General features: G+C 37.2%; 2 protein-coding genes across 7 annotated transcripts in view; both read right to left on the bottom strand.

Moving 5' to 3' along the window:
* Nucleotides 1-6388, bottom strand: part of CATSPERT (catsper channel auxiliary subunit tau) — a 130710-nt gene extending 124322 nt beyond the window's left edge. The window contains 1 exon segment of the mRNA XM_027124067.1: nt 3895-6388. Within this exon segment, the coding sequence (XP_026979868.1) occupies nt 3895-4131 (237 nt within the window). The 5' untranslated portion in view covers nt 4132-6388.
* Nucleotides 6389-6664: 276 nt separating this feature from the next.
* The window catches only part of TMEM237 (transmembrane protein 237), a 25648-nt gene continuing 16935 nt past the window's right edge, over nt 6665-15377 (bottom strand). For 3 of the 6 annotated variants that reach the window (XM_027123985.1, XM_027123993.1, XM_027124004.1), the window contains exons 8-13: nt 14571-14694; nt 14087-14278; nt 12806-12879; nt 12042-12135; nt 11081-11202; nt 8666-9312 (exon numbers count right to left, since the gene is read on the bottom strand). In XM_027123985.1, coding sequence (XP_026979786.1) covers nt 9245-9312; nt 11081-11202; nt 12042-12135; nt 12806-12879; nt 14087-14278; nt 14571-14694 — 674 coding nt within the window. In that variant the 3' untranslated portion in view covers nt 8666-9244. Of the gene's footprint in view, nt 8048-8665; nt 9313-10070; nt 10558-11080; nt 11203-12041; nt 12136-12805; nt 12880-14086; nt 14279-14570; nt 14695-15377 lie in introns of those variants that run through there. The other 3 variants (XM_027124021.1, XM_027124012.1, XR_003436592.1) reach the window with 3 other exon arrangements.

Raw genomic sequence — 15377 nt, 5'->3', positions numbered from 1 at the left:
AAAAAAAAAAAAAAAAAAAAAAGTGAGAATAGTCAGGAAATCATTGGAAAAGAAATCTACAAGGGCAGGGGGAGGGGTGGGGAACCAGTCTTACCAGACATTAAAACACACTGTAAGTCTTTAAAATAAAATAGTATGGTCTTCAGTACTTTTCCCAAGGTGTATTCATGAAATACTTGAAATGCTTTCTAAAAATGACTGACTTTGGGAAATGCTGTATTCCATATTCCCTTCTTCAATATTCATAGGGCATTTAGCATGTTAAAGATTCTTGCAACAAAGTCAATATCTTTGCTTAAAAAAGTAGTATGGTCTTGGTACATGAACTGATAAACAGCAATGGAATAGAATAGGAAGTCCAGAAAAAACCAAATACATGTGGTAGCTTATGTATAAAACTTATGTATACAGGTGGCATCTCAAAACACTGGGGCAAAGATGGATTTTTTAAAAAATAGATGGTGTTGAGACATCTATTTGGGAAAAGAAAAAAAATTAAATCCAGACCTCATACCACACAGTCCAAATAAATCAGGAATCTAAATGTAAAAATGATACGCAAGTACAAGAAGGCAAAATAGGTAAATTCCTTCATGACCTGGGCATATGTAAATAGTTTTTAACTAAGACACAAAATTCAGATGCAATAAAAGATTATAAACTTGACCTCATAAAATTAAGAATCTTTTGCATAGCAAAAAGTACCATAAAAGTCAAAAGACAACTGTTGAATTGTGAGAAAATATTTGTAACACATATCACAGATGCAGATCTAATATCCCCAATAAAGAACTTTTGAAAAACTGAGGGGGAAAAGAAAAATGATAGGAAAATGACTCAAACGGGCAATTCACCAAAAAAAAAAAAAAAGATTTTAAAAGGGACTTTAAACATACAAAAAGATATGTTATGGCCTCATTTCATGCTACTCTCCCTCTCATTCACTATGCTCCATGAACAGTCCAAGCTATAGAAACTTCACACTTGTTTATTCGTATGCTCTCCGCCTCCATCTCCCCACTCTTTAAATGGCTAGCTTCTTCTCATTTTCAGGTTTTCACTTAAAAGCCACCTCCTCAGAGGCCTTCTCTGATCGCCTATCCAAAGTCCTATCTGTCCCTCCACAATGATTCTCTATCATAGTGCCCTTTTATTTCCTTAGAACAACAGCCTAATCTGTAACTGTCTCTACGATTCAAATGTTAGCTTCCAAGGGAAGGTGCTTTGCCTGTCTTGATCACCGTTGTATCCTCAGTGTCTAGCACAAAGCTTGATACATATTTCAAAGTAAATAATGAGAGATTGGGAAATAACATAACAGATTTCAGGATTTGGGAGGTGAAACTCAGAGTGAAGGCAAGGTCCAAGATGTAGAATTGCAGTAAGCTGCTGAAAGGAATTAAGGCCATTCAAAGAACTGATGTCAAGGTGAGGGATAGATTATCCACATTTTCACTAAAGTCATCAACTACAATATCCCTTGATCTGAGCACTATCTCTAGCTAATCCTTCCAGTTCTCTCAGTAATTTACATTTGATAACCTTTTAAAAATCTCATTGAGACCTCCTTTCTCTTTCACCCAGTTTATAAACTCTTCTAGCTCCACTTGCCTCCTTCTGCAGCCTACATCCTCAGTGTATAATCCCCACATCAATGCCTAGCCTTTTCCTCTATCTGCAGTAATTCTCAAGCATGAATCTAAGCATCACTTGGGATAGTTTAAAATCTGAGCATATTCCCAGGCCCCCACTCTTCTAGATTCAGTAGGTCTAAGGTGGAGGTCCAGGAATCTAGGTTATAACAAGCACCCCCAGAAAGTTTGGACACCGGTGATCCAAAGATAAACACCGCTCTGGATGAAGAGATGCCCTTCTTCCTATCCCTGGAGAACACCTCCACCTGTACTCTAGAGCCCATACTTTTCCATCCCTTCAGAGATCTTACTTTATTGGCCTCGCTCCCCACTACGTCTGTAATCTCACCTTAAATCCTGATAGCCAAAACTATTTTTTCAGCAAAGTACATCTGATCCATGTCATCCCCCTGCTTAAAACCAACCGTTTCCTATCACCTGTAGCAGTGGTTCTCAACTTTGAATATACTTGAAATCAAATGTGTTCTAAGCACTATCTACAAATTACTGTTTTCCAAATATACTGAGAGATGTGAGACATCTCTGAGAGATGTATTTGTTTCCAAGTTTTAAAAAACTTGTACAGAAATTACTAAACATTTTGTACAGAAAATACCAGACATATTTATATAGCTGTTCTTATTACCCTATGATAATCCGCTTTCAAGAAATCATGTGCCATACATACACACACACACACACACACACACGCCAAGAAGTCATAGAAAAGACGACCTTTTGCCAAATATATAAGTTCCATCTGTGGTGTACTGATGCATAGACAGCATTTACTAAATTGAAGAGGGTCATCCATTCCATGTTCAACGATCTACATCATATATCTTATAGTAGTTGTTATAATAATTTAAATAGCATATAGTTATCATATTACTCTAAGTTTACTGTATAATAAACATCTACGTCACGTAAACTCATTCCTCTGGATCTGTATCTGAAAAGAATTCATTTATGAGATCATTATAACTAAATCCAAGTGCACATTTAATTTCCTAAATTCTTTTTGCTGTTCTACCAAAATGTTAAAATATTCTATGGTCAAATAATTTGGGAAACCAAACTCGGGTAAACAATGTACCTTGCATATATGTGCCCTACTCTTTTTTGAATGTATGTAGATGCTGTTTTATCTATTAGCAAATTCCATCAACAACACTGCCACATGGTAGCTTTTTTATCATTATAGATTTTCCCAGTCAGCAGATACTAAAGAGCCAGCTACTTTTATTGTGGAGAGATTTCTTTTTTTAAACAACAAAAAGGTACCCTCATACTCATAAAAATTGGAAACCACCATTCTACAGAATAAAAGTCCAAATTCCTTAAGAGGACATACAACAAGCACCTCCTATGGCCTAGATTTCCAAACATACTTCTCTTAACACAAACTCTGCAATTTTTTCTTGTATTATCCTAAAGCTAAACCTTAATATGCTCTCAATTTATCATAACAGTGAGTCAAGATTCTAAGTTTTTAGAATTAAGATGGTACTTCACACATCAAGTAATTCAACTCCTTAAATTTATAGAAAAGTACATCACCTTCTTGTGTACCATTTGTTTCCTGATAAATACTGTACTATTTTTTAATAACTTAAGACCAACAGAGAATGTAAAATTTCCTAATAATGCTCTAACAAACTTTGAAAAAGTGAGTTTCAACTTGATTCCTCTTTTCCGTTTCCTCTATGCTCTGGCAGTACCACTAAATGGTAATTAAACTCAAGAGTTTCACACACTTCAAAAACAAATTTACCTAATTAAGAACAGGAAGCCAATAAATCACTTTGCAGATATGATAGAGTTTTGCTCCTACAGGTTTATCTGTAAGAACCTCAGGAATTGAAAACAGAGGTAACTAAGGTTTCTGGAGTTTAGCCCTTCAACCATACAAATGAATTCCCAATGATGATAATGATGATGATGACAGCAGCTAACATTTATTAACTCTTTACTTTGGACTGTATTAAGTCCTTCATATCACTACCTCCTTTAGTTTTTCAGACAACCCTCTAAGGTAGGTAGTAATTACTGTCTTCACTTAACAATTAATAAAACGGGGCTCTGACCAATTAAATAACTGTCAGGGTCCCACAAGTAAACTTTTCCTCAGGTGTTACCGCTCTCCAAAACGAGCGCATGTTTCCCTCCCTCCCATCAGCACGCATTGACCCCTTGGTCCTTCCCAACCCTCTAGGTGGTCTGGTAGGGGACAAACTCCTCCACCAGGCCCCCCACTTACATTCAGCAGCCGGTGCCCAGGACCATCCTTGGCCTCGTCTTTGGGCCGATTCAAGGTCTTGCCCTGCTCCTGGATGTTACGGGTTGCAGAAGAGAACTCCGACCCTCTAGCATGTGTGTTTTCCAAGTTGATACGGGGAATCCTCTGAAGTATCGGGGCTGTGTACAGGGAATGGACCCGCCCGCTGCGGTTATGTGCTGTGCTGGAAACCTTGCGCACGTCTCGGGGCGGCTCCATCCCTCCATCCGCAGCTGGGCAGGTCTGCGCACTAACCAACTGACGACCTGCTACTGCGCAGGCGCAGCCCTCCCCCCGCCTTTCCCACGCTTTTCCTGTGCACGCAGCAACCCACCGGCGCCCCGCGTGACCCACACGTTCGCGCCAGGCTTCTGCCCCAGGCTAGCTTTGGGGGCGTGCTAGTTAAGCGAGCCTGCAGGGTCAGCGGCAAGTCCTTGCCCAGGCCGTTTAAGTCTCCCTTTGAAGGAAGTCAGAGCAAGCTTGTGGACAACAAGGCTCCTCAGCACGGGGATTGAACTTGGTTCGTTTCTTGCCTGCCCCTTAACCCATCATAAGCCCTCTTCTCCCTACACCTCCTTACACTATCCCCTGCGCTCCAGATGTTATATTTACAACAGTCTACGTGGACATCTTTACTCGACTGTCCCATAGACTCATAACACAACACGTTAATATTCATCTTCCCTCTCAGACCTCTAATATGTTCCAAACGTAGTTAATGTAGCAATGTCATATCCACAAAAGCTTAAAACTTCAGACACAGTTTTGAATTCTAACCCTAAATATCTGAACCCTACTCTTTCTCTCTGTGGCACCTCGTCTAGGACATCTCACACACAGATGCCTGGAATGGTTTACTCATGGGTCTCCTGGCCTGCTGTCATCCACTCTTTCCACTGCTTCAGTGCTAATACAGCTTACCTTGTAAAGCACACAAACTTCCAGAGTTTCTTTATTGGCCACAAAATTTTAATTCCATAATATGTAAAACCAGGGACTCCAAAATGCCCTTTACACCTCAGGATCATTACTTATGGCCATTCTATATGGAATCTATTTTTCTTTTATTCAAAGGCCACCTCAGAGTTCAGCCTTAAGTTTTATAACCCCATACACATACCCCCAAAGCAGAATTAATTGCTGTCTCCAAGCTGCTACTTGGCATATCCCTATTAGTGGGCTCACACTATTAGAATTAGTTGTTAATTTCAAAAGATAGAGTTCTTTGGGGGCAGGAATCTGATCCTCACCTTTCACTCTTCAGGGTTCATGGCACAATACCCCAATGCCCTTGATACATGTTTGCTGTCATTCTGAGTCTGTGCTGTGTCGTGTTTAATCACTGTTCAAAGAGACTTGCTGTCCACCAGCACACTCTGACTTCCTTAGGGTTCATGTGATGCAACAACAAAAATCTAACCTAACTTTAATCAAACCTCTAGCCCTAACCTCCAGTCTACAGGAAATTCAGGAGGTAGAGAAACAAACTCAATGATACTTTTACGGGTAAAAAAAATCAAACAAATAAAAATGTAGGTGGGACTATTTTTAAAAACTGGTTTGGATTCTTCGTACACACACACACACACACACACACACACACAAAATATCACGGGGGAACGTAGAATGGTATGGCCTCTCTGAAAAGAGTTTGGTAATTTCTTAAAAAAACTAAGCATGGAACTACCATACAACCCAGCAATTGCACTCCAGGGTGTCTATCCCAGAGAAATGAAAACTCACATTCACTCAAAAAGCTATACACAAATGTTCACAGCAGCTTTGTTCATAATAGTCAAAAAGTGGAATCAGCTCAGATGTCCTTTGACAGGTAAGTGGTTAAACTTCAATACATACCTTGGATCATGGCTTTGCAATAAAAAGGAATGAACTATGGCCATACAACGTGGGTTAATCTCCAGGGAATGCGCTGAGCAGAAAGAAGCTAATCCCAAAAGATTACACACTGTACGATTCAACTTATAACATTACTGAAATTACAAAATTTTAGAAATAGAAGACATTAGTGATTGCCAGGGCTTAGAGTTAGAGGTGCAGGGAGGGGATGTGGGAAGGAGGTTGTGTTTATAAAAGGGCAGCATGAGAGATTCTTATGGTTTTTGGACTTGTTCAGTACCTGGGCTGTGGTGCTATATAAATGAACCCTACACAATTGATAAAATTGTATAGAACTTAATATATACAGACACACACAAGTGTGTACAAGTAAAACTAGGGATATGTAAAACTAGGGATATCTGTACAAGATTGGTAGATCATGTCAGTGTCAATATGCTGGTTGTGATATTATACTATGAATTTTGTAAAATGGTATTTGGAGGCACTGGCCAAGTGTACAAAGGATTACTCTGTATTATTTAAGTTTGCATGAATCTACATTTATCTCAGTAAATTTTTCAATTAAAAAATATCATGGGGGGGCTTCCCTGGTGGCGCAGTGGTTAAGAATCTGCCTGCTAATGCAGGGGACATGAGTTCGAGCCCTGGTCTGCCGCGGAGCAACTAGGCCCGTGAGCCACAACTACTGAAGCCTGTGCTCCGCAACAAGAGAGGCCGTGACAGTGAGAGGCCCGTGCACCGCGATGAAGAGTGGCCCCCGCTTGCCACAACTAGAGAAAGCCCTCACACAGAAACGAAGACCCAACACAGCAAAAATAAATAAAATAAATTAATAAACTCCTACCCCCAACATCTAAAAAAATATATATATATATATATATCATGGGGGAGAAAAGATGAGACCATTTTAAATTTAGATAACAAACTGAAATGCGTAAACCATGACTAGATCTTAAGAGACATCTGGGAAAATTTGAGAATGGACTGAAATTATTGTTTTTCCAACTGTTTGAATGATATTGTGCTATGCAGAAAAATGTTCTTTTTGGAGGATGCATGCTTAAATATTTGGGTGAAGTGACATGATGTTAGCAACTTACTTTCAAAAGATTTACCAAGAGAAAGGATGTATAAAGAAAGAAAGCAAATGAGGCAAAAATTTAACAATAATCTAAGTTGATATAGATTATAGTTGCTATTACATTAGTCTTTCAACAATTTTACATTTGATAGTTTCCAAATAAAAATCCCTCAGAGCTCACTCACGTGTATAGCCTTTTCTTTGTCTCCACTTCCACCAGTAGAAATCCTATCCATCCTATAAAGGACCTGCACATACCCCTTACCTGAAATACTTCCCTAGATTCTTCAACTCCTATGCCTATCTCTGTCTTTTGACTAGATTATGAGTCACTAAAAGACAGGTACCATGTTTTATTCATTTTCTTTCTTTTTTTTGTCCTCTCACAAACCTAGCAATTTGATCAAGATCAAATCAAGTCATCTATTGCAATCCAAGCTTTGTTTCATAATAAATTACAAATGGTACACGTAGGCCAGAGATCCCAAATGCTGGCTAGTCTACTGGCTATATCACAACCACTTGGCATACCTTTTTCTAAAAGACAGTGTTCCAGGTACCATCTCAGACCCAATGAATCTGAATCTCTGGGAATGGAGCATAGAAGCCTATGTATATTTTGTTCTGCCTGCGGGGAGTGGGGAGAGGCAGGTATTAATTACCGAATATTTTGCACCCAAAAAACAATGACAAAAACCCCACTGGGGATCTTGCTTTTTGACACCTCAGGAACTCTACTAAGTATACCACTCTACCCAACATGTGATGTATGGAGAAAGGTGAGAAAAATTATGATTTTGAGCCAATCATGGAGACATACATTAGCAACGAACTTCCTCCAAGTTTCTCAATCATCATGGCCAAAAGTTTTTTGATAGATACCACTGTGTTTTCCTTGATGAAAAATTTGTACAGCTCCACCAGATTCCACGGATTGGGACATGGACATCTTTGGGGGACAATATTCAGCTCACCAAAATCCCCCACATTGGTTCTTTCATGTTTCTCCTTGACGACATTGTTCAGGTGTGGTAAGCTTCAGCTCTAATGAGCGTGGCTTCCCTGAAGTTTGCTGGCAGGGAGGATCATGAACTCCTGCACTGCCAGCTTGATGCCAACATGAAAAGCATTGCTGATCACAGTGAAAGCTGGAACAGGCAGGATGACTTCAGGATTGTCAGTGGATTCACAATTCTGTGACAGAAAGGGAATTCCCTTTTCAGCAGCTCTGGCCTTACAAACAGCAAGATATTCCTAGTATGGTGTGCGTACCAAATTTAGACCTGTGCTCAGAGCCAGCCAACTCCATCATCAATTTGTCACTCCTCTTCTGCTCCACAGCATTCAGTGGCTTGCTAACAGGGCAGGCCCAGTTTTACTGAGGTGCTCAAGAGCTTCTGAGACACCTTTTCTCACAGTGAGCCTTAATGTCTTGAGCTCTAGGTCTCATACCAGTTGAGGCATCACTGGATACAGCTCTGAAGAGACCTCTTTGAGTGCAGGACCCACCTGAAGAGTGGGATTTCCGTGACAGCCAAAGATCTCTCTGACAAAGAGCTTGAGATTAGGTATAGTGAATTCCTACTCATACTTCTTGTCATGTAAAAAAGAAGCAGGGGAAGGGGTCTGCAGAGGTCAAGTGAGTATTAATAGGTTCGCAGGCCTCTCCTTTGTTCTCCTGAGCTCTTGGCCCACTTGGCTTCTCTTCTGCAATATATGTTTTTTTAAAGCTCCCTAAATGATTCTGATGTGCAACCAGATACGGGAACTACTGGTACAGGTCTTCAAGAAAAATAAACTTTTACGATTATAAAACTTTTCAAATAAAAGTTACATTTCCTTTTTATTAGCCATGAAATAAAGCATCTTTCAAGCTAAATTACATTACATTAGACTTATTACATGATACACAACCACTGAACCAGTTTCAAAAAAAACCAAATTTCATATTTCAATTTATTCAGTAAGGAGTCATGAAAAATAATGAAGGTCCTTTTTCCCCCCTTCTTCCCTATTCCCTAAATTAATGTTTAAACCTATTTTGTAACACTAAAGTTATGGCTTTTTTAAAAGCACTGTATACAGTACTTTTAAAGATAATGATTATAAATGCAACTAATTTGAGAAAACAGGAAATAAACACTTTCACCTGCTGGTTTCTACCTCAGCATCTCCTTTGTCATAAAGACAATAATGCTATGGAAATTAATGGTTGAGTATAAATCACAGATACAATTTTAACATTTTCCATAATCCTGAGAAATTCTTCAGTATTATATAATCGAAAAATCAATTCCAAATACATCTGTAAATATCTTATAAAAATACATTTAAAAACAAGAATGGGAAAAATTCTAAATACTAGGTAATTACTCTGAAGGTGAGTTGGCACTATGAAGAGGCTTTGATTCCTCTATCTTTATCAGGATATTCTTCCACATCAGAGGAGAACATCAACTCTGGGAGAGAAGATGAACAAATCACACTCAAAATGATTTCCCAGTATCTCAAAAAGAGTTTTATAGCTTAGTTATAAACAGTCTTTAAATATTGACATATTATATGATAATAGAAAGCCCTCAAGTACAAGTAAGAATTCTTGATTGTGAAATCTGATTTAAAAGGTGAACTAATGACAAATGTACACGTTTTGCATTTTGAGATATACAAGTTTTGAATGTATTATAAACCCTTGAAAAATAAAACATATAATATAATAGAGACAGTATAATAACTCTTACCAGGAAATTTAAGTCACTTAGAGAATCCAGGATCATTAGACATCTAAGAGGTCTAATTCTATAGTGATCATGATAACCTAAAATGTAGGACACAGATGCAGTGGAGGACCTGGAACTAAGATGAGGTGTGTGCCAGGATATCTTAAATATGTTACCCTATTTAATCACCATAACAACTCTTTAAGCGAGTATTATCATCCTCATTTTATATTTCCTTTTTTTATCCACATGGAAATGTTATTTGACTCACATGACCCTAAAAGCAGGATTCTGGAAATATTTAATAAGTAACACACACTTTGTGATTTAGACTGAATACTACACAAGCCAGCTGCATGCAGCTTTAATCCCAACCACAGTGCAGAATGTTATTAGTTGACATTTCTACATTTAAACTATTACTTAGCATAGACACATAATTTATTAAAATATCAGGAAATACAAAAGAAGAAAACCTTAGGAATTAACAAAATGAAGTCGTCTGATGTAAGCATTAGATGAAAAAATCTTTGAATGACTAAAAACTATACTGAGTGAAAGAAAAACAGCAAAATACTTAAAGCCTAAGAAGATTTCTTTTAATACTTTAAATATATCCAAAGGAATAATTAGTGAACAACATGAGCAAAGGTACATTTATGAATGAAAATACACAAGAAGATCACATTTTTTGTCTTGGTTTTTACAAATGGAAATGTTGAAAAGATTCTCAGTTCCAAGACTTCTGAGACATAGGCTATAATCAGTTGGTCAAACTGCAGTTAAATGCTCAGGATGTTTAACCAATCAAGAATAAAATAATAACCAAAGTCCAGAAAATATCAAAGAGATTCAAGGGTGAAATTGTGGAACATCTGCCAGGAAATACAACTTACAATACAAATACTAAGCAGTTCCCAAAGCAGTGCTGAGAAGACTAACAGTTTGCTAATGTGACTCTTCTTCAGGTGTTCCAAGAGGGGTCTGAGGATAGAGATTAGCAAATCTCACTTCAGCCTGGGCACACTGAAGGTAGGATTACTAAACACTTCATTAGACAACGAGGGGTTAAGATTTTGTGGCAGGTAGAGGAGGAGGTAAGAATAAATTCACTTGAATATGTGTCTAACAGAGGCTAATAGATGAAGCATGATTTATTTCACATTAAGAGATACTTTGATCAGAAAAAGACTAAGAGAAACGAAGAGCAAAAACTTCCTATAAAATACCTGAAGCGTTCCAAGAGAAGAAATGCCTCCAAAGTATGAGACAGCACCACAGAAGCCCCTCATGAAGTATTCGATACTTCAAGACTACAGCTCTCCTACACACTCCTCCCTGCTTCTCGTGGCATTCTGTTTCACCACTTTATTATTATTCTTCTTAAGTTATTTTACTTTAAATATATCTTTGTTATTGAAACATTGTAAGCTATATCCATTAAAAGAAGATTTATAAAGTCATTACAGAAGATTTTATGATATACTATTTTTTCTTTAATACATACCTTCACTAAGATCCATGCCTGGCCTATAAGACAAAAAAAGCCAAGATAATCCAACCAGAAGGGCCACCACCAGATTCACCACAATCCATGGCTGGAGAACCTGTTCCTCAACTCCTTCTGCCCTAAAGGTACAGAAATACTCATCAGAAATGTCTTCATTTTGGTCCATATATCCAGATATATCTATTTTATAAACTTTAAACAAAATGAGCAGTCCTCACCCAGAGGAATAACAAGCATAAACTATAACTTCCCTATAAAATAACACGATATATATCTTGAGAACAAAGGTTCAAATGTTATTGAATTCTAAACAGATTTACTTTGTACACAGATGTAATGGAAATTTACTGTTGCCAAAGAATTTTTCTAAGTTTCCCTTCCAACTACTGTTAGTGCTACTCTTCAATCATTCCTTTCTCTCTTAACCTCAAGCCCCTAGCCACTCTCTTCAAACAAGACTGCCCCTCTAAGTTTTGTGAAGTGGGATCTCAGCCATCCTGTCACTCTCATGGCTGGCCACTGATCGGCGGAAGCAGACTCTCCCTAGTTCACTCTCTTTCTTGGTGGTTTCCTCTTTCTTGCTTGGTTTCCTGATTCTATCCCAAGGTACCCACTCCCATCACTACTCTGCGGTATCAGGCTCCCTGATTGGGGGTGAGGATGTGGTGCTCCCCCAGTTCACCATGTAATGATTTATTTTAAAACCATCACTTCAGAGATTTAAAACAGATTTTTTTACAAAACATTTCATTAGAAATGCAGGAGTATACAACAATAGTTACCCATTAACCAATTGAATAGGGTTTTTTTTGGCCATAATTTTGGTAATAAAACAGGGCCCTCAATATTATTTATAGATGAAAACAAGTAAAAGAGTGAAAGGATAAGAATAGCACCATTACTCCCATCGTTGCTGTTATTACAATCAACAATTACTAATGCTACTGTGAATTCTTACCAGAGGCTACCATTAACAGAAGAAGGTGTGTAAAGGTGGATTCTGTCACTTGTCATTTGTTGACTCAGAGATAATATAAGAGCAGTAAAGTACACTGAGAAAAAGACAAATGAATTACTAATAATGTATTTTTAACAATTATTTTTAATTAATTAATAAAATTAATTAAAATTAATTATTTTTAACTTATAGATTACTTTAAGATCAAAAATAATCTGTACTTTGGGGAATGATGATACAAAAAAAATTTCACTTAGTCAATTTCAATAGGCTGGATAGTCTTACATTATTTTTCAAGAATATAGGTAGAGAAGGGTGTTTTGATGCTTACTATTTCATCATTAGGCTGACAAGAACCTAGAAGATCTTTTAAGAAATTAAATGACTTACTCAAGGTCCTAAAATTAGTTTTATTAATATTCTCATAATTAGAACAAAATTTATTCCAAATTATCAAAAAGATATAAAATAGTATTTGTTACTAAAATGCCCTATCAGCTCAATCTGTTTAATGTTAAGTAGAAAACACAAAAGTTAAATATTAAGCAATACAGAATAACAAGCTTTTAAAAGTTATTTAGATAACCTCTATTAAAAAATAATTCTATCAAAATTATGCCTACCATGGTTTTTTAATTACAAATTCCGCTGAATATCTATATGTAATGTTTATAAGTAGCAATAATATAAAGTCTGTTTTAAAATAAAATTATACTCTTTCTGGTTCAAAGTTACAGAGTTATCAAATTAAACTATTTACTCACAGAAAGATGCTAAAGCTGTTGGATCCAGGGCAAGAAAATTTCGGATGGCTACTGATGTTTTAGCAAAGTCAATCCTAGAAAATACAAAAGCCTCTTGTCACAGTGCAGCTGTAAACATCTTACAAAACTGTACTCTCTGGACAATAGTTTCTTCCTTCTCTATTTTAATGCTACCACATGTGTTGTCTATTACTAAGCTTTAAGTAGCTACAGTTTATACTTAACACACATGAAAGGATATCTTATTTACAAAGGCAACATAAAACATTTAACTAGAAGACTATTTTAGTCATCATTCCTTTAGAGTTAAGAAGAAATAAATTAAACTTGATTGGCAAATTCCATTAGATTCTATTATACCTCTTTCTATTACCCATATTATTGGGTTACACGTTGTTTTTCTTAATGGGTTGAATTGTGTTCCCAAAAAGATATATTGAACTTCTAAACTCTGGTACCTATGAACGTGACCTTATTTGGAAATAGAGCCTTTGCAGATGCGATCAACTTAAGATGAGGCCATTACAATGGGCCCTAATCCAATATGACTAGTGTCCTTACAAGAAGAGAAGACACACACAGAAGAGACTAGACTGTCATGTGACAACAGAAGGAGAGGTTGGAGTGATGCATCCATCTACAAGCCAAGGAACACCAAGGACTGCCAGAAACCTCTGGAAGCTAGGAAAGAGGCAGGAACAGACTCTCCTTGGAGCCCTCCAAAACGGAACCAACCTTGCCCACACCTTGATTTTAGACTTCTGCATTCCAGAACTGAGAAAATAAATTCCTGTTTCAAGCCACCCAACTCGTAGTACTTTGTTACAGCAGCCCTAGGAAACTAATAAAATACCCAGAGTTTTGTCTATACCTGATTCAGGTCATCTGGAAGATGTTTGGGACTTTCTGAGCTGATTATATTTGTATGAAATTTTGGGCTTAGAGTTGATGCTGGAATGGGTTAAGACTTTGGGGGATATTTTTGCTCACAGTAGTCCCATCCCCCACCCCCCAAAAAAAACCAGAAACAGAATGGCTTTTTTAAAAAGTCAAAATAATATTAATATTATAATATTAATTAATAATAATATAATTAATTAATAATTAATTGTTTAATTAATTTTATTTAATTAATTAATTAATAATTAAACTATTAATATAATATTAATAATAATATTAATATAATTCTATTTTGAAAATGTCAGTCAGTCAGGGACACATTTTGCTCAACACTTCCTCTTGAAGAAAAGTTAGAGGGATCTGCAGTCTCAAGAGTCTTACCTGTCAAAAGCTGAAACTGTACTTAGAGCCAAAAGCAAGTAGAGAAGACTCTGGAATGGATATGCTAACGTCTTGTATTGTTGCAGAAGGTTTGAGAGGTTAGAAAGCTCGTCTCCTGCTAAAACATATATCACAACAATATTCCACACAGCACAGCCAGCCAAGAAGCCATGAGAAAAGAGACCAATCATCCTGAATGGAAAAGGGTTTCATTATTATACATGAATGACAAAAGTAAAAAGCTAAAACATTCTTCAAGTCTCTTCACATATAAGAATAAAATTCAACATTTCACAAAAAGTAAAAACAAGTTTTTCTTTTTACCACACTGATAGGCAGATCATTTAACTCTAACTGAATGTTTAAAAACTATACCCACCACCATTTTAAGCTGTCAATTTTGTTAATAGTATTGAACAATCAGCACTTTTTTAAAAAAATTATGGAACATTTGTTTTAAGAGAAGTCCAACAAAATCAGCCACCTGAAAGCCCGGTTCACTGACAGTGCAACATCTCTGGTGGTCCAGGAAGGCTTCATGTCCATCGACACGTCTATCTTTTCTGTGGTCTTTATCAACTCTGAGCGATCAGCAGCCTGGAATCGCCCTAAGAACACAATACACAACTGTAAACAACTAACAAGAGGGAACCCTGGTGGTCTTTCCTATTATTCTACACTTAAGAACCCTCACACTGAGACTGAAATTCTGCTGTTTTCCTATGTAAAAATTCTCCCTGATTTGGTCCCTATTTCAGAAGGCTCTTTTCTTTCAGTTTATAAAACATACTATTTTTTTATCTTTAAGGAAAGTAAACAATGTCCATGCACTTTCTTCTCGACCCAAAACAGATGTTACAGTAACAGTCTTAGAAATCAATTATATTTAATGAAATACAATAATGAACTTGCAACTCAGAACAAAGTCTGGAAACCCTTAACATAACATAGTCTAAAAACCTCTAATTTAGAGACTTTACAAATATTAAAGTTTAAATCCCAACACTATAAAAGTCAATATTTGAAAACACCTTAAATTTCTTAGGAAAAGATGACAGTTAGTGTAGCATGGCATTCTGTGATGTGAAAAGAAACTGGTTGTTTCATACACTTGTCTTAAGAAGATGCAAGGGACACGGGTTCGTGCCCCGGTCTGGGAAGATCCCACATGCCGCGGAGCGGCTGGGCCAGTGAGCTGTGGCCGCTGAGCCCGTGCGTCCAGAGCCTGTGCTCCGCAATGGGACAGGCCACAACAGTGAGAGGCCCACGTACCGCAAAAAAAAAAAAAAAA

This window comes from Aethalodelphis obliquidens, unplaced genomic scaffold (assembly GCF_003676395.1).
Source record: "Aethalodelphis obliquidens isolate GAN/ISIS:26980383/991018 unplaced genomic scaffold, ASM367639v1 scaffold2, whole genome shotgun sequence".
Classification (NCBI taxonomy): Eukaryota; Metazoa; Chordata; class Mammalia; order Artiodactyla; family Delphinidae; genus Aethalodelphis; species Aethalodelphis obliquidens.
The sequence above is the reverse complement of the archived record's forward strand: the minus strand, read 5'-3'. Positions and strand labels throughout refer to the sequence as shown.